General features: G+C 39.4%; 1 protein-coding gene across 1 annotated transcript in view; it reads left to right on the top strand.

The window, feature by feature from the left end:
- LOC142350986 (uncharacterized) overlaps positions 1–23,712 on the top strand; it is a 64,068-nt gene extending 40,356 nt beyond the window's left edge. Inside the window, exons 8-12 of the mRNA XM_075403017.1 lie at positions 3,514–3,596; positions 16,700–16,762; positions 19,188–19,255; positions 23,187–23,271; positions 23,341–23,712. Coding sequence (XP_075259132.1) covers positions 3,514–3,596; positions 16,700–16,762; positions 19,188–19,255; positions 23,187–23,271; positions 23,341–23,551 — 510 coding nt within the window. The 3' untranslated portion in view covers positions 23,552–23,712. The remainder of the gene's footprint in view (positions 1–3,513; positions 3,597–16,699; positions 16,763–19,187; positions 19,256–23,186; positions 23,272–23,340) is intronic.
- Positions 23,713–27,925: the final 4,213 nt, after the last annotated feature.

Here is a 27,925-nt window from a genome sequence, read left to right as displayed (position 1 = left end):
CTTGAAAGCAATGTGAGACTAAACAGGAACACAGGCAACCGGGGGAAGAGGACTGGGTGGACGAAGCACGACGAAACGGGAAACGAAGCGGACGGGGCGGGAAGGACGGGCGAACGGCGCGCAACGCAACAGAGAACGGAACGGAACTGGCGAAAACGCAGGTAGTAAACGGGCGACGCAACGGACGGGACGGAAACGCTGAACGAGCGACGCACGAAGAAACGAGACGGGCAGAACGGAGGCGTTGAGCGAGTAGCGCGCAACGAAACGGAAAGGCGGGTCGGAACGGGCAGTAGACGATTACGCAGCGAGCGGGGAGGTCGAGAACCACTATGCTAGCAGACCACAGCAACAAACTCAACCAAACAAACTAGCCGTAACTCCAGAACAAACTTAAGTCCCACCCTAGGGAGAAGGAGAGATGCTACTGCAAGAGACAAACTAGCACAAGTCAATATGAGGCTTAACATATGAAAATAACAAACTAAATTACGGCAAATGGCAGTATACTAAAAGGATGAAAAGAGCAAGAAAATTACTAGCCGTATCTCCAGAACAAACTTAAGTCAAACCCTAGCAATAATCAAACCTAAACAACCGATCAGCATACCAACAATATTAAACAAAGTACAGCAAATGTTAAGTAATATGCAGTGCTTTTGTAGTCAATGAAAGCTGGAAAAGTTAAGAAACAATCTAGCCGTAACTCCAGAATAAACTTAAGTCACACCCTAGAAGGCAAAAACCTAAACCAACTAGCAATCATACAGTTACACGCAAACATACAGCAGCAAAAATCAATATAATACAACAGGGGTGCTAGTAAATTAGTAAATTGGAGAGGTCCAGAAACCAACTAGCCGTAACTCTAGAACAAACTTAAGTCACACCCTAGAAAGCAACAAGACCAAAGCAACTAACCAGCATACTAGCTTAATCAACATACTGCAACAAAAACAACAACATACTTCATCACATATAACATACTACATCGAAAATGGGAAAAGTAGCGAAGAAAACGAAAAGCGGAGTTTTGGGAGAGCGACGTTATTGAAAAAAAAAGCGGAAAACGGAGAATTTTAAAGTTAATGAACGAAAAGAACGCGGACAAAAAACGGTACATAAACGAGCGACGAAAAAAAAATTATAGGAATTTGATAATTTTTTGTAGGCCGGAGGTTGTGAAAAGTGAAAATTTTCGCAACTTTTTCTGTTTAATGAGTTTCACTCAATTAACGAACCTTCTTGTTGAGAAAATGATTTTTTGACAAATTTGTCAAAACTTTATGCATTTGTCCAATTTTTCTCAAATTTTGGTCAATTTTTTGCAAATTCTTGTTTACGGAACGGTAATCCAGTAAACTGGACGGTTTTAAGCTCGAAGTACGATTTATCAATATTCGTAATTGATTTTCTAAATTTTTTGATTTGCATCAAAATTGACCAAAGATTTTCAAAATTGAACAATTTAGCCTTATGTGCTCACATGTTTTTTCTCATATTTGAGGTTATTTTTTGCTATGTACCCATAAAGGACCATTTTGTCTGAATTTCCCAACTTTCAGCCAAAAATTTTCAAAATCGATGTTTTTTTTCTCTTAAAAAAGTTTCTCAGCTCCCTTCTCCGAAAAAGATTGTATTTCGCTGAGACTTGTCAAGATAATACTACTTGCTTTTCTTTACAATCTGGCGGAAAAAGAATTGTAGTATTTTAGGTCTAAGTATATATAAAGGTTTCTCAGCTCCCTTTCCTAAAAAATATTCTATTTCGCTGAGACTTGTCAAGATTGTACTACTTGCTTTTCTTTACAATCTGGCGGAAAAAGATATGTGATTTTTCAGAGGCTTTGCTCTAACTCTGAGCCTCAGGTTTTTTAAACTAAACTGTGAGGGTTATTGGTGACCGATTATCCATAAATTAAGCCAATACCGTTAGAGATCTTGTTAACTCACTATATCTCTAAATATTTATCAAATTTTCCGTTAGGGGTTGGGTTTCTTTTTTGCCGTCTGAATTCACATTAATTTACTGCAGAATTGAAACTAACAAACGTTTCATTTTTGTTCATCGAACTCTGCTGTACTTGACCTAGCTCTCTTGTCCAATGTAGGTATCATGGCCTCTGCTCATTCTCCGTGTTCTCTTTGGGCGATTTCGCTCTATCCTCGTTGCTCGATATCAGCACCCAATCTCCAGCTGCCAGCTTCTGTTGTTCCTCTCCTGATGCAGGCAACACTCCCCCACTGCGCCCCTGAGGAGTCAATTCTGCCACTGTCTCTCTCGGTGTGTTGGCGGCGCTCAATCGGTGAAATGAGGAAAGATAAATTAATGAGGGACAACTTCGCTCGCTTCAGAACTGCTGGGATGAAAGTGCGCTTGTTTCAAATGGGATACGAGACCACAACGTCATTGTCTTGCACTCACTTTTCAACAATAAATCTCGACATCGTGTCGATAACTTTGACTAGTAATTCGCTTTCGCTCTATAGACAGTAAGGAGATTAGCCGGTATAGCCGCAGTTCGCTGTAGTATCTCTGCGTAGGTTGATTAACACACACAAACTTTGCTACGGTTTACAATTTGAACGGAAATCTTTGCACAAATGTTTAATAGAAAGTGTTCGTAAATCGGGAGCGGCACCAAATTGTAGCTGAGAAGTAAAACAGTCTACCGTTTTGGAGTTTCAATTCAATCTTTTCGTATTATGTAGCAAACGATTAAAATCGACTATAAAACATCATGAAGCAACGTTTAAGTTTTGGCGAACACAGCCACGTATAAGTATCGTACGTACATAGCAACGTAATAACATTGGTACGATAATAGCAACAAGTGAGAGTTTAGACGGCAAAGTCTTTTTGCTCATTTAACTGGTATCAGTCTGTTTTTGATAATTGTGATCAACGCTGGTCACCATTCTATTCGAAACCGTGCAAAAAACCGAAAATTATTAAGTTCAAACGATTCTTACTTGATAGGTTTAATTATTAGGTTTAACGAAATTATGTTATTTGCATTTTTTCCGAGCTTTGTACGTAAATTGGAACGATTTCTATGCGTATTTAAATACTCGATTCTGATTGGCTAATAAAATGACGCATTTTGATATATATTACACGCTTTAAATCTATTTAGTTACTAACATTCAGTTTTTCAAGCTCTTGTACTTTGGTATTGCAAATTAAAACTGTTCTCATTGAATATTTAAATTTAGTTCCCTGAATTGGATGCTTCTATCGCTAATAAAGTATAACGCTATAATCGCGCCATGAATGACGATGGTGTCACCAGATTTTTATGGAAAGATATTTCTGCCAATGTGATCCAATGTGGGATAGCATAAACATGACAACATCAAAGCTAAGCAATCGGTAAATTAATTGAACGAGATTTAGTGATGTCTGAATAAATTTGTGTGAAATGATATTTAAGGGCGAAATAATTAGATATTGTCTTTTACACTATAGTGGGTATGAGAAAACATAATTTAATCAGTTTTTCTGTTTTCCAGATGAGCATTGGATTGGTTGGTTTCGATAACTACGGGCTGTATCAACTTGTGGAGCTACAATCTGATAATATAGATGAAATCATGTTAGTGGAATATTACTTTCGTAGTAGTTAAAAAATCATTGTTAAATCTTTAAACCGCCAGTGTGTGGCCTCATTTCAGGCCTCCATCCTTTTTTTTCTATTTTTTGAGATGTGGAAGTAAAACATGAAATAAAAATTATCTATGAACGCATAGTTTGAGTTGTAAGTTGTTTTCCCCCAACCCCTGTTGGAGCCTAGCTTACTAAAGCAAACGCAATCATGGGCAAATTAAACGGTAGTTAGAAGAGCTTGACTTAAAAACTACAATAATTGACAGTCCTTTAGATTTTTCCACAATTGTCAACATACTTGGTCTACTATAATCAGAACCTGAATATAATACAAGAAAAAAATAATCAAACTCAGTGTTACCGAGTAAACTAAATGAGCAACGCTATTTAGAGCGGGAAATGAACAATCCTTTTGCAGCGCCATTTAAGCAGCGAGAAAAGAAAGATTACGTAATTTCCTAATCATGTAAGCCTTACAAAAAGATTGAATGCACATAAAATCTCTTCTATTTGGCATAGAAAGCTCGGAAAAGGTTCATTTAGCATAATTTTCGTTGAGCCTGCTAATATACTAAATCGATTGCGCTCCTTTTAGGCTTGATAATTTTATGTTACGAAAACGTATCGGTGACCAATCTGAGCCGATAATCGGCACAGACAAAGTACCTGCTAGCAGATACAGATAGATTTGCCGGGCCATTTAGAGGCCCTCGCCTTGATGTTGTTACGCTCAGAAGCCTTAATGTTGCAAGGTTGCTTGTGTAATTTAAAGTTAAACGAATTGAATTGAATCTTTAACGAAAGTGTGTTTGTCACCTTTATCTTTGGTGCCGCGAACACACAGCCGTGGCAACCTTACAAAAATCCGAGGCAAATTTACATAAATCCGGGGGCAGCTTTAAGCCTTTATATTTATAATAACGCGTAGTTCATAAATTGAAATCGGAGTACAGCGGTCAATTTTAGACAGAATCATTGTCCTGATTGCGAATTTATTGAGCATTTATGCGCTAAAGTTAATGCGTTAGCCAGTTACGGAGTGTTCAGTTACCATTGAGAGTTAAAGATGGGGTCCAGATTTAAACGAGTACACTAACACGTCGATCAGAGGTTCGATGCTCCAGAAAAATTGTTAAAAGTAGAAGTGGAAAACATATAAAATGAAGCTGAACTGTGGTGAATTCAAACCAGCCCCTAAAGTGTTCAGGACTTCCAAATCGAGAGCTTTCAGGGCCACTGGGAACAATTGTGAACCTTTTACCTCTGTTCCACTTTCAGTTTAATCAGAAGCTGGCATCGGTGTTGGCATCGGTGTCGGACAGAGATGCAACGAATACTAGCAAGAAAATGTAAGACTCATCCAATAAAATAACCTACTTTGAAAAACGTTTCTGATTGTCGTGAATTGATAAATAACCGGCATATCTAGCAAACCCCTCTTAATTTGACTCATACTCATTTTTTCGGGTAATTTCCCTTGGTCACCGATAACCTATCCCCTATAATTTTTTGAGTTTAAAAAACATCAAGGTTCGGAGTTTAAGCAAAGCTTCTGAAATTCGCAAATCCTTTTGCGCTAGATTGTAAAGAAAAGCATTTAGTATTATCTTGACAAGTCTCAGCGAAATAGACTATTTTTCGGAGAAGGGAGCTGAGAAACTTTTTTACATATTTAGACTTAAAATAACAGAAATTAAAAATAATTTAGAAGGTATATTCTAAAAGCCTACAAATGATAGCTGTACATTCGTATTGACAAAAAGGCATTTCAATGGTGGCTTTGTTAGTTCCAAATAATCCAAATAACTCACATCAGTTATGTTGTAAAAACATTATATGGTTTTCTCATTAGCTGCAAGTTCACTGCATCACGCCATAAAAACTTTGCCTCAAGCGTTACAAGACCATTATAAAAAAGGAATTTACGCATTACCGGGTCTGAGTTTCAATCTTAACGCGGTGAAAGTACGAAAAACTGCTCAGTTTCAATTGAGTCATTTCTTCCGTGATAAAAAGAGGCTAGTTATATGGCATGATGTGGTGAGCAATTCATTATCCCGTCATCGCAGTAACAACAGTAAGCCCTTAACACCTTCGCAGCTTATTGCAGTGCTTGAAGAGTATCAGGAGCGCATAGAAGCTATAGTGTATTGCCCTAGAGAGGGAACTCCTGATATTTACGAACAACTCAAGCGTAGTACTCTAGTTACCATTCACATAGTGAAGGACATTGTGTCTTAACGTAAACAGAAAGATCCTAGTTTACTTAAAGAGTACATAAAAAGCTCTCTAAGCGCCGTCGTAAAACGCTTCGCACCCGTCATGCGTTCGAGGAGACGGAACTCACTCAAGCCTTTGATAACCTGAATGTCACTTAGTCTTGCGTTGTTTTGGGAGTCTACCCGCTGACTGGCGGTGTGACTTAGTTAACTCACGAGTTACGGGCTAGTTTGTGGTTGGTTCTCTCCAATAGCGCTTTACTAAACGTTTCGCTCTCCCCATTGCTTGAGTTATTCACTACCGTCCGTTTTCCGCAGGTTATCTGAATTCATTTTCCGTTTCCGTCATTTTGTTTCCGTGTTGCCGTGTTTCTTGCTATTTCCTGTTTATTTGTTGTAGATGTAGTATGTTGAGTTTTTGCTGTAGTAAATTTTTTTCTGCGAGTATGCTGGTTGGTTGTTTAGTCTCGTTGCTGGCTTGGGTGTGACTTAAGTTCATTCTGGAGTTACGGCTGGTTTGTTTCGTGACTTTCACCACACCTGTTTGCTAGCAAGTCGTTGTAGCTTGATTAATTTTGGTAGTATGCACTTTTGTTGTCTGGGTAGGGTGGTTTGCTAGGGTGTGACTTAAGTTTGTTCTGGAGTTACGGCTAGTATACTTCCTGACCTTTTCAACTTTGGTTATGCTACTACTTGATGCTGTAGAAAAATCCCCACAATGTTTTGTTCTAGTTTACCTGGCAGTAGCTTCTCTCCCTCTTTCTAGGGTGTGACTTAAGTTTATTCTGGAGTTACGGCTAGTTTGTTTGGTTGAGTTTGTTGCTTTAGTCTGCTAGCATTGATTTCCCGCCTCCTCGCTTGTGGTTTACCGTCTCCCTCCCGCGCTATCCCGGCTTCCCGTCCCGTCGCGCGCTACCCGCTCGACGTTTCCTTCACGTCCGTACCGTTTTCCCGTTTCTTCGCGCGCCGTCCGCCCGACGTTTCCGCCCCGTCCGTGCCGTTTTCCCGTTGCGTTGCGCGCCGTCCGCCCGACGTTTCCACCCCGCCCGTGCCAATTTCCCGCTTCGTCGCGCGCTTTTTGCCCGTTTGTCCGTCTGGTTTCCCGTTGCGGCGTGCGTTACTCGTTCGGCGTCTCTTTCTGTCCGTCCCGTCTCCTGTTCTGTCCCGTTTCGCGCTTCCTGCGCACCGTTCTTGCTGCCTTTCGCCGGGTACTATTTTACTCGACGAACATCTTTGCTCTTTGGCGGTTTGTTAGGCAAACCGTCACACTAGGGTTCGGTATAACCCATTTGTGTTGTGCTGTTGCATGTGTATGTACTTTATATTAGTACCTAATTAAACTTGTGGTTCCTGTTTTTCTTAATATCATGACAATATTGCAAGACAAATTTGACAGACTTTATAGTGCGAGGGCAAAATTAGAGGCTGAACTTAATAACATCTATGGTGAAATTAACATTGCTGTTGATAAGCAAGACAGGAAAGTTAAGATCGAACGTTTGATTGTTAAGTGCAAGGATGCTTTTACTAGAGTAGCTGACAAGAATGAAGAGCTCTTTGATCTGGCACAAAAGACTGAAGATCCAGATGCTGCCTGTTAGAACCTTGAAAAATGGTTAGAGACTGTAACAAAGAAAACTGATGAGTTCATTGCTGCTGCTCGAGGGTATATCAATTCGGTCCATGACAAAGAGACAGCAGAGCTGTATACCTCTCCCCATTCAAGATCAGGTACACATATGACTTCCTCAAAAAGACCAATTCAGCGTCATCGAGACTTAGAAATATCAAGACTCAAAAGGGAGATACTTGAGAAACAACATGAGGCAAAGCTCCGCATTGCTAGACAGCGTCTTGAAATTGTTAAACAAACAAAATTGCGGGAATTGGAAATTGAGCAGCTTGAGGAGGATCATCGCAAGGAAGTAGCTGCTGCAGCCCTTGAGGAAATTGAGTTGATGGCAAAATCATCAGCAGACATGTCTGGTACAGACAAAATGAGTGGGCTTTTTACGGAAAGAAGTTCAGTCAAGAGCAAGAAACTTGTTCAAGATTGGGTTAATTCGTCACCGGCCGGGAACATGGTTGATGTTGCAAACGAACCGAGTTTGCACTTCTCGGGTTCCATCGCCCAATCCAACCAAGCAATTGTCCAACGACCTTCTTCAGCTCAACTTCCAAACTCACACTTCAATCTCAATACACATGGTCAAGTTGAGGCCAACATCAACCTCCCTGTCCATGAGCCGCAAGAACCAAGTAGTAGAACCAATGTAACCAATGATGCACATGGTGCAAACAACATCAGGCAAGAACAGCAACAGCCTCAATATACGCCTCCATCACCCCCAGTAAACTTCGGTATGCCAACTCAGCTAAATGCCGCAAACACAGCCCGACAACTCTCTCAAGCAACAATGCACTTCGATGGTTTACAGTTTGATCATCAATTCCCGCGCAGGTCGAGCATGCCGGGACAGTTGAATTTAGTCAGCCCTCCGCGTTCAACACCTTTAAATACACTCGTTTATGCTCCGCTAGCGCTTAATCCCCAACAAGCACACATAAATGTACCAGCCCCCCCATCCCCCGTTCTAAACCCCGCACCACTGCATTTCCCGTTAATCCCACCAGCATTCCGCCTTCCTCCTTCGCCGCCACAAGCACTACCACTACACGCCACTAACCCCGTGGCAAATAATATCAATCTGTTACCCCATTCTCCGCCTGCACCATTCGTTTCCTCCGCAAACGTTTTTGTACCTCAATTAATTCATCCACCACCCCCACAAAAGAGTTTTCAGCCCCAAAGTTTTGTTCCTATAACCCACGCACCTCCTGCTCCTCCGGATCCAAATGTCTGGCGTTTTCCGGCAGCAGTCCCATCTAATGCAGTACCACTTGTACGTACATATGCAAACTTATACACCGCACAACCGGCCCCGTTAATCAACCCTCATATCGCTACATCGCTCCGCTCCTCTCATGTACAAGCAGAAGCAGGTGCTCAAAATTACGTAACATCAGACTTCAAGCAAGCTAATCCACTTAGTTTTACCACAGGTACCGCCCCCATCTTTGTCACTCCGATCATTCCGCCAACGTATGGAGCTAACGTTCCGAATCCGTTGTGTTGGGGTGGCCCGCCGCATCCCACGCCTTCGGCTCCTTGTTTGGACTCTGCGGATTTGATAAAGCAGTTGGCGGAGGCAGTTACTTGTAAGAAGAACGATCCACTGCCCGAGTGGAAATTGTCACAGTACAATGGTGATCCACTGCAGTGGCACGAATGGTTCGGACAATTTAAAAGCGCCATAGACGCACAGTCCTTCACTGATGATGTCAAGTTAACATACTTAAAAACGCTTGTAACTGGAAAAACTAAAACCGCCATCGCTGAGTTCGCATACTGTGGTTTCATGTATAAGGACGCACTTAAGACACTCGAACGTAAATTTGGCCAACCACAGGCAGTAGTCAGTGCACACTTAGACAAACTCAGCTCTTTTCCTCCACTTAAAATGCACAATAGTGATAACATCATAAACTATTCTGCAACAATTTCAAGTCTTGTTGGGGTCTTTAAATCACTTTCATATGACTCAGACCTTAAGAGCGGCTCACTTCTCAACACGGCTGTGCAAAAGTTGCCGCCCAATCTGAAAGAGTCTTGGTCGCTCTTCACAGTGAAGAAACATTGGGTTAAGCCAACACTCCTTGACTTCAACGATTGGTTGAAGGAGAAGGCCGAGGTACATGATTTAATGAAACAAACTTCATCGAAGGCAAGAACTGAGGATAACACCAACTCAGTAGTAAAGACCAAAGTTGCCTCAAGAACTTTTGCTGCTAATACACAAACTAAGGGCACTCAGAGACCAGCCTCAACATCGGCAACGCCTGCAACCCTTCGCTGCATTGTGTGTAAAGGTAACCATCGCATCTGGGAGTGTAGGGTATTTAAAGAAAAGTCTCCCACTCAGCGAGCAAGAGTAGTGGCGGAAGCAAAACTGTGTTTCTCATGTCTGAGAGAAAAACATATGATCAGGCAATGCCCAAATTCTAGGAAATGCAGAAAGGACGGTTGCAACAGCTCCCATAATACACTACTCCATTGAGCTGAGAGGGTTTATCCATCAAAATCCCCTTCAAACAACAACAACAGTAATTCTAATGGTGGCGCAAATCAAAGTAAACTTCCTTGTGTCCAATCATCGACTAAGACCACCACTTTGTCATCTGTGAGTAATTTGAAAGGCCTCCTTCAGGTGACTGAATTACAGTTGAAGAGCTCTTCTGGTAAAGATCCCACGGCTTTAGTTTTGTGCGATACCGCTTGCTGTAACTCTTGGGTGTCCAATGATCTTGTAAATAGACTTGGTTTGCACGGTACAGCACTGAAACTAACAGTCAAGGGTATAAATACCGAGGAGGTTGTATACATTAAGTTAGTTGAACTAATTGTAACACCCCACGACAACCAAGCATTTGAACCATTTAAAGTCAGCCCTTACGTAAGAGAAGATTTAAATGTAGGCGCCGATGTCATTAGCATTAAAGAACTTCAGGAAACATACCCGCACCTAGCAGTTCTAGACCCAGTTACATATTGCTATGGAAACATCGAGATGATACCTGGACAGGATGTGTATCATGCCATCCGCCCGTTAGAATACTTCGCTGCCGACGAGAAGTCCTCGCCCTTCGCTGTTCGCTTGCCCATAGGTTGGGTTCTAAGCGGCCCTCTACCGTCGTCTTCAGGTTTAGTCTCGACTTGTTTCAAAGCTAATATGGAGCAGGATTTTGAACTCGCTAGTCAGGTAAAATCTTTGTACGACATTGAGTCGTACGGCGCACTTAAGCAAGTAGACCCACGATCCTCCTCGGATGCACGTGCGCATGAAATTCTTGAAAACACCACCGTGCATAATGGAAAAAGGTACAATGTCGGAATGCTATGGGCTGAAGATAACATCGAACTGCCCAACAATTATTTCTCAGCGCTTGTTCAATTAAAATCTTTGGAAAAGCGGCTTGCGAAGGAACTGACTTTATGGGAAAAGTACTCGAATACCATCAAAGAGGCTATGTAGTAAGGGTCAAAGATGCTCATAAGGTGGAAAGTCGCTCGGAACGAGAGTGGTACCTACCACACCACCCGGTTGTTAACCCGAACAAGCCGGGCAAGATCCGTAGGGTACTAAACGGAGCAGCTAAATTCCATGGCGCGTCTCTTAATAAGTCATTACTCACCGGACCTGACTTACTGCAAAACTAATCTATGTACTCCTACGGTTCAGACAACATCCATTTGCCGTATCCGCCGACATCGAGGGAATGTTCCTCCAGGTTGGAGTGTTACCATGTGATCAGCCATCATTACGCTTTTTGTGGCGGGAGGACCCCACATCAAATGTTGTGGTACACCAGTATACGCGCCACATCTGTGGGGCAAAAGATTCGCCCACCTGCGCCAACACGCATTTCAGCGCAAGGCACGCGATAATGCTAAGGAGTACCCAAAAGCTGCGAAAGCCGTCCTTGAGAACTTCTACATGGACGATTACTTGGACTCAGTGGAATCCCCCGAGAGGGCCCTCATCAGGTCGAAGGAATTGGTACATCTTCTCCATCTAGGTGGGTTCAAGCTTACTAAGTTTGTAAGGAATGTACCAGATCTGGCTGACCGAATTGATGGGTCTGCTCAACCCACTGAACCGAAGGTCATCGTTTCATCAAAGGAGGAATCAATGCACGTGCTTGGGCTTAAGTGGGATCACAACAACGATACTCTGGTTGTGAGTAGGGGTACCAACAGCACCATCACGAAAAGTTTAACACAGCGCTTGGTCTTAAGTCTTGTGTCAAAGATCTACGACCCAATTGGTCTTGTCGCACCGTTCACTGTTGGTGCTCGGTTAATCTTGAAAGACATTTGGCGTGTCAATGGACAAAGTTGGGATGACGAGTTACCTTAAGACACAGTTGACAGATTCCTTGCCTGGTGTATTGAACTGCCGCGGTTAGCTGAGATCGCTATACCGAGAAATTACTTTTCAGGACCATTCCAACATCTTGAACTCCACATGTTTGGTGATAGCTCGCAAGACGTATTCAGTGCAGTAGGTTTTCTTAGGGCTCAAGTAACTTGCACCTCCGGGGAGATTATAACAGAGCTAGCGTTTGTCTTGGGCAAGGCCCGTGTTGCACCTATGTAGGTAATGACAGTTCCTAAGTTGGAATTACAAGCCGTTCTCCTCGCTGCCCGTTTAAAAAGGGAAATCTGTCGAGCATTAACGGTTACTGTGGACAAAGTCTTTATGTGGACAGATAGTACTATCGTCTTGCAGTGGGTAAACTCAACAAACAAACACCCCATCTTCATTGGAAATCGTGTTAGTGAAATCCTGGAGAACACCAGCGTTGACCAATGGAACCACGTCGCCACTTGTGATAATCCGGCAGATGCTGGCACGCGTGGTATGTCCGCTGAAGTTTTGCAATCAAGTAGCTGGGTGAGGGATCCTGACTTCTTGAGAACTAAGCAATTCTCTTTTGTAACAAATACTGACGTCATTGATAACATCAAGCTCGGCGTTGTAACTAAGGAACAAGATGATGACTCCATCTCATCTCTAGCCGCTTCCGTAACCAAGCCCCCAAAGGAACAAAGCATTAATCTAATGCCGTTTCATAAGTTCAGTTCTTATCAAAAATTACTTCGTGTCACCGCATATGTGCTCCGTCTTTTACCATCTCATGAAAATTATCGTAACGTAGACGGCAGCATAGCCGACCCTGTTGAGCTTGACGAAGCCGAGCGTCATCTCAAGTAATTGGTTCAGGGAGAGTCCTTTAATACTGAAAGAAAGGATCCTCTTGACAACAAATCCGTTAAGAGGAGCAGCCGCATTGCTCAGTTTACTCCGTTTATTGGGCCTTATGCTCTCATCCGTTCTTCTGGTCGACTCCGACGGCTAGTGGAAATTGACTTTGACACTAAGTATCCTATCGTGCTGGATGCGCGTCATAATTTTGTTAAACTTTTTCTGCGGCATACTCATTTGAAGAAACATCATCAGGGCATCGATTACTTAAGGTCAAAGGTACAGGAACGTTATGCCATCCTCAAACTACGGTCCACTCTGCGTTCAATCAAATCAAACTGCGTCTTGTGTAGAAAGTTCCGTGTAGCAACCATTCTACCTATCATGGGAGACCTCCCAAAGGAAAGACTCGCATACCAGTCTCCTCCATTTACCAACACCGGGGTTGATCATTTCGGCCCATTCTACGTCACAGTTCGTCGGACTACCGAGAAGAGGTGGGGATTTCTCTTCACTTGTCTCACTACTCGTGCTTTCCACGTTGAAGTCGTCCCGTCCATAGACACTAGTTCGTGTGTAATGGGAGTGGAGCGGTTCGTCTCCCGTCGGGGTACTCCTGCTATGATTTGGTCGGATAATGGTACGAACTTCATTGGAGCGGAGAAAGAGCTCAGTGAATGTATGGAAAAATGGAATACGCTTAACATTGCCACCGAACTTGCACATAAGGGCATTAAGTGGAGGTTCAATCCACCCAGTGCGCCACACCAAGGTTGCATCTGGGAGAGGTTAGTTGGTAGTTTTAAAAGAGTACTGTGTACGCGCCGGTACGCGCCGCCTCACAGATGAGGTGTTGAACACTACTTTTTGTCTGGTCGACTACGCACTAAACTCACGTCCCTTAACGCCCGTAAGCGCCGATCCGTCCGACCTAGGCGCAAAAACACCTAATCATTATCTGCTCGGTAACCAAGCAACCGGAATTCCGACCATCGTTTGCGTCGACGAGTTCGATCATCGTAAGCGGTACGCCCGTGCACAGTCCTACCCCAATGCAATTTGGGCACGTTGGATTAAGCAGTATGTACCTGCGCTGAACCGTTGAGCTAAGTGGCAGACGCCTGCCGAGCATCACCTCAAGGCTGGTGATTTAGTTTGGATCGTTGAAGAAAGCAACCCTAGGGGCTACTATCTAACTGCTCGGATTGAAGAACTCCGTTACGGCTCCGACAGCGTCGCCCGCTCCGCCGTCGTACGCACGTCTTCCGGATCGCTCATACGCCCACTCGTTAAGCTTGTACCGATCCTCCCAGCATTTTCTTCCGGGCCGGAGGATGTTACCGAGTAAACTAAATGAGCAACGCTATTTAGAGCGGGAAATGAACAATCCTTTTGCAGCGCCATTTAAGCAGCGAGAAAAGAAAGATTACATAATTTCTTAATCATGTAAGCCTTTCAAAAAGATTGAATGCACATAAAATCTCTTCTATTTGGCATAGAAAGCTCGGAAAAGGTTCATTTAGCATAATTTTCGTTGAGCCTTCTAATATACTAAATCGATTGCGCTCCTTTTAGGCTTGATAATTTTATGTTACGAAAACGTATCGGTGACCAATCTGAGCCGAAAATCGGCACAGACAAAGTACCTGCTAGCAGATACAGATAGATTTGCCGGGCCATTTAGAGGCCCTCGCCTTGATGTTTTGTACGCTCAGAAGCCTTAATGTTGCAACGTTGCTTGTGTAATTTAAAGTTAAACGAATTGAATTGAATCTTTAACGAAAGTGTGTTTGTCACCTTTACTCAGCCTTCCTCTGCTATCATCAAATCAGTACTCCGACGTATATGCTACCTACGAATTTTATTAAAATTTTGCATTAGATGTTTTTATTTGTTTCCGACGAATTAATTTGCTGATAGAGAACATTCAATTTTTTACACTTAACCAATGTATCAAGACAACGAGTTTAAAAACAAAAGGTGACGTTAATGAAAATTATTCACAATCTGCCGACATCGATATTTGTAGCCAAGCAAAAATTCAGTTCAAATAGAACTTGAAAACTACTAAAAATCAGTCGAAATTCATAAACTCTGTCGTATTAATTTGAAAGACCTTGCATAATGATGTTTTGGAGCGGTAAACTGCTTGAGGTAAACTTCAGAAGACAAATTAATTTAGTAAGAAGCAATTTGAAAGAGTCAGTTGTCATAAAAGATGTTAGATATTAGAAAGATTAGAAAGATATTAGATCCAACCCAGCTGCTTCCCTATTCTTTTGATGACCTGAACCGCCAATGAAAGACAAACAGTGGAAGAAAAATCAGTGCCAATTTTTCTAAAAAGAATTCCGAATAAAGATTCAAGCTGCTGATTCACTTGTTATTAGTCACCAAGTCACAGAAACATGGAAATGCACATCAACTGTGGAAAGCAACAGAATAAAAGTGAAACTAGAAAGATCGACCCATCAAACTCAATACACTCTATCAACAGATACGCTGGATTGATAATCGCATCGAACAACCCATGGACAAACAATGTGGAATTATTCACAACTTGCAGGTAATTCGCCGCCATAAAATTGAGCAATGAAAATTCTTCAAAAAAGGCAACTTGGTTACCATACATCTATAGACTAACAAACAAGCCTCAACAACAAAGCCAATCAAATGTCCGGAATAACAAAGCGGACCTACCTGTAAATTTCTCCCAGCCTTCAGAAGAAACATCTGTCCCAGCCAAGACAGGCAATCAAACGCTGCCCAAAAGTAAACGAAGTTTATGTCTGTTCAATTGCAACGACGCAAGAAGTAACACGCTTTCCTCCTGGCGCAACTGTTGAGATAAATCTGAAAGGGTAAAAGATTCAACCGTTCCAGTATTGGGCTTGATAGCGTAGTACATTATCAGGCCCTATACTGAAATGGTCGAAACTATTTACCCTTTCAGATTTATCTCAACAGTTGCGCCAGGAGGAAAGCTTCTTCCTTCTTGCGTTGCTCCAATTGAGCGGACATGAGCTTCATTTGCTTGGGGTAGTTTACTACTTCATTATCATCTAGATAAAAAAAACAACGACGAAAAAACGAGGAAAACGACAATTACCACGTAAGGGCTTTGATCGTTTTTGTCTTTGGAAAACAAATAAAAATCAACGATTTCCTACAAGCGAAAAACGAAATTCCTAAACACGGGGTACACCATAGGTTAATGTTTAATCGTGACTGCTTGCTGAAATCAAGATCGCCAAGCAGGAGTGCTTTAGTTTGGAGGGTTTTTAGTTTCCACCGACCAGACATGGTTTAAAACCCAAAAACCAGACAAAAGTTAATCTCAATTCACGCATAGCTTAACGCTGGCTATCTACATTTTCAAGGGTCTGATCCAGGGGCACATTTTGGGCACTACGGTTTGAGGCCCGATCACAATCTGAGGCTGATAAATGACATATGTTGGCTGAAAATTTCCATCCAATAATTAACACGTCATATCTAACGCACAGTCTTGCAGCTTAGGACGGTTTAGTCGCTGAGAAAAGAAACCAATTCGAGTCCTCTGTCAATGAAAGGGACCCATTACCCAAATTTAGAGCTCTGTTTGAGACCCATCCATTCAAAAACATGAAAGCATATAGCTTCGTTTGCTCTGGTTGAGCTAATTCGAGTTGACTCCTGAATATTTATCATATGATTGCAAATTAACAATAAAAGTCACATGACTCTTCCTTTTTATTTGAAAGGCCTGATGTTGACATCTTTGAAAGTGTATTCTCCATTTCGTTGCGTTGTTTCTCATGTCAATAATGTGTTGCGCATGATTGAGCGTTGAGAACGTCCTAAGGTTGCTTAAATCTTTGTATATGTGTACCAGAATGCCGTTTAACAATGTTGAGAGCTTTCTCAAATGTTAATGCAAATTGATAAATATTCTGTTTTTAAAAAGTGAATATTGGACGTATCTTGATGGATCGATGAAACTTTCCAGAGATGATATCTAGAAAAGTCCGATCTCGTTTGAAGCTCAAAACATGATTTGATTTTAGATACTGTGGAACCGCGTTAGTCAATTTCAACGGAGAATACGTTTATACATCATCAGTGGCTGTGTAAGTTTTGCTACCTTAGCTTGCATTAAGTTTTATAACCCCTTCAGTTGTTTGTAATTTTTTTGCTTTCATTCGAGCTCGAAATTTTCTGTTTTGTTTTGCGGAAAAATTTTGTTCTTAGCGCCTTGGAAGTGGTATAGGACACTTCATATGGCGCTTTGTTTCATGATTTCATATGATAGCTGGAAGTGTTATAGTAGTGAAGATATTTGAAAATTCGACAATTAACTTCTGAAAACAAATTTCCTGAAGAAGTCTTGCCTCCCAGTGGCACTGTAACTGGCTAGAATCTTACAATTCTCTCCAATAACTGTTTTTGTAAGCTCTGCAGTTTCACTCAGTGCAGATCGGCAATTGTTGCTCTTCTTTCACAAGGAACTCACAGAATGACCACAATTTATATCACTGAGAACTAAGTGCTTCGCTCAAACATTCTCCTTTTTCATGATCTTTTTTGTGCCTAAAAGTACTCATTTTTACCAGTCTTATCTGCGAAACTAACTTGGTATCTAGTTTGAAAATATTGAGCTAACGTCTAAGAGCAATAGTTTGCGTGAATGTTTGTTAACAGTTTCAGCAATGTTATCTATAAGCTAAATCAATTTGTTTTGAATTACATTGAAAATTTGGTTTGATAATTTCAGCATTTAGCAAAAGTTGTCGTTGAGGCTCACCATTCTGCTTGAAGTATTTGCATGATTTTCGTTTTTTAAAAATTTTCTTGTTGTTAAATTTGTCGGTTTAATTATATGTTTACGTTTGGTTGCCCCTAAAACGGAGCAATGCTTCTTTAGAATTTTTTGAAAACTTTTTTCCAAGGACGACAATGATGAGGAAAGTCTCGATTCCGTAAACTTTTTCTTGTAGAACTTTAAACTTCGTTAACATTTTCTTTTGTAAAGTGCTGTAAATTGCTGCCCAGTTTGATTTATCACTACTTTAGCAGGTTTTTTTTTAGCAAAATAAAAGCGTCTGTTGTAAATTTTTGTCCTTTTTTGATAGCTCAGAAAAATATTTAGTTATCGCCTTTTTCATCGTCTAAAAAAAGGAAAATTTATTTGTTCGTGATACTGGACAAAACTTGCCTCTTTTTGCTTCGCTTTCAAATGTTGGAGTCATCATCAATTCAATTTTGAAGAGAATGGGACTTCAGGAAAAGTCGTTTTAAAGGCGCGAGTTTGAGGCAGTGGAAATTGAATTGCTTGTATTTTTAACAAGTGAGTTTTTACCTGACAAAATCCTTCCCAACAAATTCTTCCGAACTTAAATCATACTCAATGTTTCCACTCAAACGTGGCTCCGAAGTCTTCTTTTTACAACATTTATGATGCTACATCCTATTGACATTATTGATCTCTGCACTGTCAGATTAGAAAAATTCTTATTGAAGTTAACTCTTAGCTAGCTGTTTCCTAGCTAGTTTTCAGAAAAACACTCAAATTTTTCGTGTGGCCCCTCTCATTGGTAGGTAGCGAAAAGCTGCCCAACCGCCGGTATATATTCATTAGAAATTTGCGGGTTCGCAACAGGAGACTGATCAGATCAGATCCTTTGACTGCCGTGAGACGGGGCCCCAATATTGTCCAGATCTCTAGGTAGAGGAGTCTTCGTGTCGAATTATAGAAAAATTCGTGTCGAACAATAGAAAAAAACGACTATTGTTCTAAAGTTATTTAGAAATATACACTTTTGTTGTCTGTGATGATGGATAGAAACCGCAACCGGGTCCGACAGATTCTTCAAAAAAAAAATACAGAAAATTTGCAGGTGTTTGACATTTTGAGTGTCTGACTTTTTGCAGTATTCAAAATTTAACTTCAGGCTTAGTAAATGTAATTGACTTGAAAATACTGCTTTACTGAAGTTTTTAACGTAAAACTATTAAATTTGTTGCGATTTCGTAGCAACTTTTTCAGGTGGAGTACTGCATCATATGAGTCAAAAAGGGCGAGCAGTCAAAATATTTTTCAAGATAGCTCGTTCCGTTTTCCAAAATCTCCCACGAATAGCCTTCATCTCGCAATTTTTTTAGTTTGTGCAAGATTTCATTTTTGCCTTCCATATTGTTTCGTTTTTGTTTGGACATAAGTCACTTCGTGCGGTGCAGATGTAATACCCAGGTTGACCACCATAAATTTTTCTGGAAACCATACTTAAGACATGTATGTTTGTATGGCTTCTTTGAGACCATACATAATAGCATAAAAAACATAAAGTTGATCTTAAATGGCGTCTTTGGATCATTTTGTACAACGAATTTATCGTAGTTGGCATTGGCCTTCAGCAAAAAAGTTTATATGGTGTCTTGGATACCATATCTAAGATCATAGACTGTTATGGGACATCCAAGATCAAAAAAGGTTTCAAAGAAGTGTGAACCCGGGTAGATAAGCTATATCCTTTAATTTGTCTATTGTTTCTTGAGGTACTTTTATGCTGACGAAGATGTGCGGTGTGCAGAGGAGGAATTGATCCTGGATAACAACTTCGAAGGTATGAAGCGAATATAATTGATTTGAAAATTTAAAACGATTCAGAGTTTTAAATTAAAGTTTTAACAAAATTGTAGCAGAAAACTAGACATTTATCGCATACTTCAATTAGGATGTGAATAATTGGAAACTAGAGATGTAAAAAAATTTCAGAAATTTAGTTTAAATGAAACTACTAATCTGTGGTTAGATTAGCTTACGGGAAATCTTGACCAATTTTGTTTTCTTATTGCATGAATTGATCAGATTTTTTCCCTCGTGTAAGACCATAGAAAGAGATTCTTTGTATGAGATCTTGCAAATTGTTGGTCTCAAGATTGCCGGAGGCATATACTGAGAGTTCAACCCAAGTTCTTGTCGTAGCAAATTGTCTACTTATAACGATGATTGAAATTCCATATTTATTATAAGCAGCTTTAACTATGAACCGAGTAATAAGGGATAGAGCTATTACAATGAGCGAACCCAATGAAATGGACAAATTGAAACGAGTTGATAACAACTTGAATTAGGCTAAGTTACTTTAAAACTAAGATAGAAATTAAGCAATGCTAATCATTCAGATTAAACTTACATCAAATTCGTTCTTCATGCTAATTAGAAATAAATTATGACTTGGACGTTTCTTAAATTATGATCGTGCTAAAAATTATGAATTGTCTCCATTAATTAATATAAAAGCAAATGATAACCATAGGGAGTATAATTGCCCAATTAAAAAAATCCAATTTTAAACTTCAGATTTACGGAGGAACTCTTTTTGTATTTTTTGAAAGAATTTAAATAAATTACCCTTTGAGAATAATAATGTGACTCAAATTTTGGCGAATCTAATAAATTTTGATGAGCGTGTAATATGTGTTAGTAAACCAACTAAGGTTGATTTCAATCGGTCCGACCGAAGAATTTTCCAGTTGTTTTTGTTAAGAGATCTTTGTACTCGTCCTGATTCTAATAAAATTTTGAATGGTTGACTGTGGAAGATAAATGATTTCAAATTAAAGGAAACGAATTTTAGCGTTATGTAAACGTTTCAACTTTTTCGGGAAACTTAGAAGTTATTTTTAAATATATCGAAATTGTATTCCTACTGTTTGCAAACTCGTTTTCTGGCGGACCTCTTTGAAGTTTCGATTTAAAAGGTTCCAGCAAATTGTTAAGCGATCCTTTAATAATTGATTTGAGTAGCATCTTCCAAAAAATAGATAAACCTCTTTGGCTTAATAACGATAGAGAAGGTGTGTTTTTTTTGCGAGAAACATTTCTCAGAGGTTTGCCTCATCTCTTTCGAGTCCGATGTGATTTTTTCTGGGCAAGTCACTGAAAACTAAAAACTCAAAATTGTTCTGAATTAAAACAAGTCGGAAAAAGATGGAAATTCGAGCAGCAAGGTGCTTCGAGTTCTTTTTCACTGGGCAGAGAGTGGTGTCAACATAGGTCAAATTTTGTCATAAGAAATGCCAGTCTCTCCTTTGCGAGAGTCTCAGACGAAAAAGAGAACGGCTGATCTCTTCGAAAATTGAATTTTCCCAGTGGCATTAAGTTGTGTGTTTTTTTTGTCGAAATGAGCGGCAAAGTGTTAAGTCAAATGAACGGTACAAGTGTTAACCAATGTTCAAAAACGTGGTTGAACAAAAACTCATTAAAAAGAAAGGCATTAAGGAGAAAAAGAGACAAGACAAACAACCCAATCTCATATAAAACAACCAGCTCTACTTACGACCGAAACACAATGTCTATCTATTTTTAAAAAACTAATTTTAATATAAAATTGAAAATAGCACCAGACAAAAATTAAACTATACAAACTGAACTTCACCTGAAAAAAATGGGACATGTCCTTTTTGAGCACAAATAACAAATAAACAAAAACATGGTTGAGTTAAAAATAAGTCTATACATTTTGAAAGCAATTAGTTTCCAAGCCATGAAAATCATCAGCTATCAACTGAAATCAGTAAAGTTCACTTATACCTTCAAACGGAGTCATTGAGACCTATCATTAATCAAATTAGCGTGATATGTGTATTGCGGTCAATGTGCCATTAATGTGATGATGCGACATCAAAAGAGAATATCAAATATTGGATATCGTCAAAATAAAAAAGTACCAAAACTTGTAGTATCAATGCCAAAAAATCATTAGTTGAGTGATAAAACAGCAATTGAGCCTACAATATTATTCATGAGAAAAAGAAATTTAATGAGATAATGCTATCAGTTTGCAGAAACAAGATTGAAAATGGCAAATCTCAAAAACTATAGACTATTTTTGAAATCCGTAAGACAATACAACAGTTAGCTTTCAACTAAAAAATGGCAAATAATTGAGCCTGCTACTCTCTGGGAAGCCATTTGTACCTGTCATTAGTGAGACTTAGTCAAACGACTGCTCATTAACACTGAATAAGGACAGAAATAAAAATTTCACGAACAACTTTGTGCAAGCGGCGTTAAAGTCAAAATGCTTTTCACTGAAAATATTATGTATGTTCATTGGTTGTCTTTGCACAAAAATTCAACTTGTTAATATTGAGGTGTGATTGGAAATCATTGTGATCGGTGACTTATATAAAAATCAAAAAAGCAAAAGTGTTTCAGAAAAATATAAACCGCAATCTTTTGCAATCCCAATAGTCTTTAAACTACAAAAATGCATAACTGAACCAAAACTACTCGCTCTTGCTGCTTCTTCTGTAAAGCAAAAACTTTTCGAATTAGATAACTTCACCAAAAGGTCATAATATCAAAACTAGCTCATGAATTTTTGACACTTATCGATTTATATAACCAAAAAGCAGTATTTATCAACCAAGTAAATTAGATAGTTTTTTAATTAGCCACTTAGATAATGAATTAGGTTTTTAGCTAATCCGACTCAGTGATAAGACTAAAAAATGAACATAAATTGGTGGCAAATCTGAATACATCATTGAGAATTTATGAAAACAAATTTTCGAGCCAAAAAATGAGCCGTACTCATCAATACAATGTTGTTTCATTGGAATCTATTGAAAGGTGGAGGATCCCCTGATTAATAGAAGCTGAAATTGAAAAAGAAGACTTTCTATCAATTGGGTTGAAAAAAAAACAAAATAAAAACAGGTCAAAATTACGGACCCAAAAAGCAATCCGAATCGTTTTTCACTGCAAAAATCAATGTTGAGTCCAAATCTGGCCTAGTCATCGGTGCTTGGCTGTTACAAAACGCAATTGTTCTGCTCTATTGCGTAATAGTTTTTTAACAACCGAAAATCTTTATATATTATTAAAAAATTATGCGTTTTTTAATAAATATTGGATTAAATTAGTGAAAGACCGCAAAAAAATATTAATTCCTGGAAACTTTTTTTGGAACCGGAGGCACAAGTAGGCCATATATTAGCAAAGCAAAATTATACCAGCAGTTTTTTGTCTGCACCACTTATGCACCAGATATGCATATTATGAAAAAAAGAATGTATTCCAAAAATTTAGCTGAAAATTTTGCCAAAACTCTTGGTCCAAACAATTCACCAACTCTCTTCTATATTTAAACGTAAAACGTTAAACCAATTAGCAAATTTTGATCAAAATTTAAACAAAAGTTACGAAAAATGTGAACAAAGCAACGGAAGTTAGGATAACGTTCACAAATCTTTGAACCTCTGTAATTCCTTACAACAAAAAAAACGAAATTTAAAATAATCTTTCTAATTTTAAATTATAAGCATAACAAGCTTTCTAATGATACCACTCACACTCCTGTACGATGAATATATCGATCGGCGAAAAATGACCGAGCAAAATAACTCAGTCGAGTATATATTTCCTTCCCCACTAAAGTCGATTGGTACTCGAAATTTGGTAATTTAAAATCAAAACCGATAAACAGTGAACGTTTTTGTAACGATACTCCAGCAGTGAGCGAAATTGAGAAATGATCGGTTTAGATTCTCAGAGATTCTGCTTCGTTTTGGACTGCAGACAGTTGTTTTGTGCATCAAAAACTCTCGATAACGGGACGCCTTTTATGAAGTGAGTTTTTGCTTGGTTCCACTTTCTTATAAAAGGTTCTCAATACCTGCAAAAGTGTTTTTTTTTCAGTCTTGGAACAAGTTCGAGCAATGGCCCTCTTCGTTCCAGTAATGTCACACACGAGGTCTACATACCTGGTTATCAATTTCTCTCCACTTACAAGGGCCAAATAAAAAATGTATATTTCGAACAAATTAATAAGGGTGTTGCGAGGCAAAGAGCCGCAAATGAAGAGGAGTTGCAGAGACATGCCAGCAAAACGTCATGGTGGAGGGCATAGAGTTGAAAACTATCAAATTTAAAATACCTATAGCGGATGGCAAGAAAATTTACAATGAATTGATATTCGAAAAAATGTTAATGTCAAATTAAACAAATATTTTGCTCCCTCATCATAGGTTTCATGCTTAAATGTTGAGAGATATGAGCATTTTTAATTTTCCGAACCAATACTTATGCTTTATGCGTGATCAATTTGAAATAGTTGTAAAAAAACATTTTCAATAGTTGCCCCATCACAAGATTAGTGTGTGTATCCCAGGTTTAGGCAACGACTCATGAAAAGAACTTCATAGTTCTCACTGGGTTGGGGGGGGGGGGGGGTCTTTATACTATTTGGAACCCAACAGCACGTATCATTTCGTTAAGTAATGATTGGCTATGTAATGGCACGTGCTCTCTTACGGGAGCCTAGCTTAACGTCGGAGGTGCGGGGGGGGGGGGGGGCGAACAAAGACGACGTAAGAAATGCCAGGTGTGTTAGGTGCGTTTGTCTTTTTTTTGTTTCAAATATAATAAATCGTCAGTTTTTTGATTTCTTTGATTCGGTATGTTTGGTTTCTTGTGTTCGGTATCTTCGGTTTTAAACGTTCAAAATCATCGGTATTTTTGTTTTTAAACCTAAGGATAATGCCGATATGTTCCGTTTCTTCTTTTATGCATTGGAATTGAGATAACAGAAAAATAGTGGATTTTAATTGCACCCGTGTGCCACCGTTATTAAACGAGAATAAGGGTGTAATGCAATTTCCCTTCTTAAATAGCAGGGAAAAGAAAGAGTGTAAGAGTGTAATTTCGAGGAAACTGTTACCGAGTAAATGAGCAACGCTATTTGAATAGAGCGAGAAATGAGCAATCTAATAGGTCATATTTCTTAACCATTTAAATGCACACAAATTCTCTTCTAATATACGTAGAAAGCTCCGAAAAAGTTCGTTTAACATTTTTTTCGTTGAGCCTACTAATATACTGAATCGATTGCGCTCCTTTTAGGCTTAATATTTTTATGTTTCGAAAACGTATTGGTGACCGATCTGAGCCGAAAATCAACTCAGACAAATACCTGCTAAAAAGATCAAGCTAGATTTGCCTGCAAGTAAACGATGCTTTTCGCCGTGATGATGCTACGAAACAAAAGCAGTTAAGTTTCGATATAAGGTTTATGCCTTGATGTAAGCCGAGTATAGTTGGACAAAATAGATTGTACGTTTTGAATACAATTACCTTAACGTTATGATATAGACTGCTTATATGAATTAAAGTTCCGGTAGTCTGATTATTGAGTTTTTATACAGCTACATTTTGGGAGCCGCAAAATTTTTGTTACCGCGAACCTACATTTCTGGTGCTGCTATATTTTCGGTACCGCTCCACTTTCGAACCACCGTTTTGAAAGAAAACCCCAACTCGTATTAACTTAAAACGGGTTGCCAGTCTGCATTGTCAGATTCCGATACGTGAACAATCTAAAAGCAAGTCTACTAAATTAATGTCAAATCCTTTAAGCCCCATCGCATTAATGGCTTCCTTTATGCCCCATCACTTTTCTTTGGTTATAGCTTGAGAAACTTGACTACTACTTAACCCATTATTCGCTTTACTTTATAGATTGCGTTAGATAGGCTCTTACGCCGAAGTTCTCTCTGAGCACATTTTCACTATTCCTCGTTTATTCTTATAATCATCCACAAATAACACTCCGCAGATTGGACAAGAGCAATGCCCAATAGCAGAAATTCAGACATAACATGTGCAAGGGTGCCTTCATCTGGACTATAATGATGTGTTCAAAACTCAGTTGCAGTGCTATCAGTCCTACCCTATTTGATGCCCCAGATTGGACATTGGATGACACGTTTACATGTTCAGTTCTTCGCTGTTGCTACTTAGAAGAAAAGGGTTACTGCAACTAGCGGCACGAACAAAACTTTAAGACTCATCCAATAAAATAACATTTCTGATGGTCGTAAATTGATCAATAACCGGCAAATCTAGTTAACCCCTCTTAATTTGACTCATACTCATTTTGTTCGGATAATTTCCCCGGTTGCCGATAACCTACCCCTCATAATTTTTTGAGTTTAAAAACCCTGAGGCTCGGAGTTAGAGCAAGGCTTTAAAATATTACAAATCTTTTTCCGCCAGATTGTAAAGAAAAGTGTGATGGTTTCAATGAAACTTCAAGAAACTTAGAAGTTTTATTAAAGTTTCAAAGAACGAAAGAAGAACTTACCCGACGAACTTTATTGCTGTGTCGATAAGTAATGGCTACAAAACTAAACTCAATTCTAATTTTGTTTTGGCGCTATCATTATCTTATTGACCTATCAATCATATGTCAGAAGTAAATTCTCCCACCAACAGAAACCTGATTCTAACATCCACCGACCTCCAACTAATGAACTCGATTGTACCCAAATCATATATGATTCTCAAGAAATGTTGATGAAAATAGAATATCACCTCCGGGATTCGGAGTTAAGATCTATTCACATGCCAATCATGTAAAATATTTTTAGCTAATCTAAATTTTCTCTGTATATTTTCGCATAGATAACCACTATAAATACAAGCTAATTTTTGTATATTTTCAGTTCAAAATTTAATTTAAAATTCAACTTATTGAATTCTTTGACCCGTGTTATCGACCACGACAAAAAGCAAGTAGTACTATCTTGACAAGTCTCAGCGAAATAGAATTTTTTTCAGAAAAGGGAGCTGAGAAACCTTTATATGTACTTAGACTTAAAATATTACAAATCTTTTTCCGCCAGATTGTAAAGAAAAGCAAGTAGTACTATCTTGACAAGTCACAGCGAAATACAATCTTTTTTGGAGAAGGGAGCTGAGAAACTTTTTTAAGAGAAAAAAAACATCGATTTTGAAAATTTTCGGTCGAAAGTTGGGAAATTCAGACAAATTGGTCCATTATGGCTACATAGCAAAAATTGACCTCAGATATGAGAAAAAAATGTAAGCACATAATGCTAAATTGTTCCATTTTGAAAATCTTTGGTCATTTTTGAGGCAAATCAAAAAATTTAGAAAATCAATACCGAATATTGATAAATCGTACTTTCAAGCTTAAAACCGTCCAGTTTACTGGATTACCGTTCCGTAATCAAGAATTTGCAAAAAATTGACCAAAATTTGAAAAAATTGGACAGAGAATGGTGTGAGATATAAACTCCACTGGCTCAACCACTGGCTCAAAAAAAATTGTCTTCTTATTATCTTCGTACCTCGTTTTCCTACCGTACCGTCCGCTTCTTTTTCGTTCTTTAACTTCGCTATTCACAATTTTCGTTTATTTTTCATCAACGTTGCTCTCCCAAAATTTCGTTTTTCGTTTTCGTATCCGATCATTCCGTTTTTTCTTGCACTCAGAGTTGTTTTCTCCGCCTAATTCTTCCTTCGATGTAGCATGCTGTCATATATGATGAAGTGTGTTGTGTTTTTGTTGCAGTATGTTGATTAAGCTAGTATGCTGGTTAGTTGCTTTGGTCTTGTTGCTTTCTAGGGTGTGACTTAAGTTTGTTCTAGAATTACGGCTAGTTGGTTCCTGGACATTTCCAACTCACTAATTAACTACTAGCCCTGTTGTAGTTTATTGATTTTTGCTGCCGTATGTTTGCGTGTAACTGTATGATTGTTAGTTGGTTTAGGTTTTTGCCTTCTAGGGTGTGACTTAAGTTTATTCTGGAGTTACGGCTAGATTGTTTCTTAACTTTCCCAGCTTTCATAGACTACAAAAGCGCTGCATATTACTTAACTTTTGCTGTAGTTTGTTTAATATTGTTGGTATGCTGATCGGTTGTTTAGGATTGAATATTGCTAGGGTGTGACTTAAGTTTATTTTGGAGTTACGGCTAATAAATTTCTTGCTCTTTTCATCCATTTAGCATACTACTGCTTTGCCGTAATTTAGTTCGTTATTTGTTTATATTAAGCCCCATAATGCTTGTGCTAGTTTACCCGGCAATGGCCTCTCTCCCTCTTTCTAGGGTGTGACTTAAGTTTTTTCTGAAGTTACGACTAGTTTGTTTGGTTTAGTTTGTTGCTGTGGTCTGCTAGCGTTGAACTTCCCGCCTCCTAGCTTTTGGCTTACCTCCCTCTCGTGATATTCCGTTTTCCCGTTTCGTCGCGCGCCGTCCGCCCGACGTTTCCGCCTCTTCCGTACTGTTTTCCCGTTTCGTCGCGCGCCGTCCGCCCGACGTTTCCGCCTCGTCCGTACCGTTTTCGAGTTTCGTCGCGCGGCGTCCGCCCTACGTTTTTGTCTCGTCCGTACTGTTTTCCCGTTTCGTCGCGCGCCGTCCGCCCGACGTTTCCGCCTCGTCCGTACCGTCTTTCCGTTTCTCGTTTTTCCGTTCCGACC

This window comes from Convolutriloba macropyga, chromosome 12, assembly GCF_964194025.1.
Source record: "Convolutriloba macropyga chromosome 12, txConMacr16.3, whole genome shotgun sequence".
NCBI lineage: Eukaryota > Metazoa > Xenacoelomorpha > Acoela > Convolutidae > Convolutriloba > Convolutriloba macropyga.
Note: the sequence above shows the minus strand (reverse complement) of the source record. Positions and strands in the feature narration are given on the sequence as shown.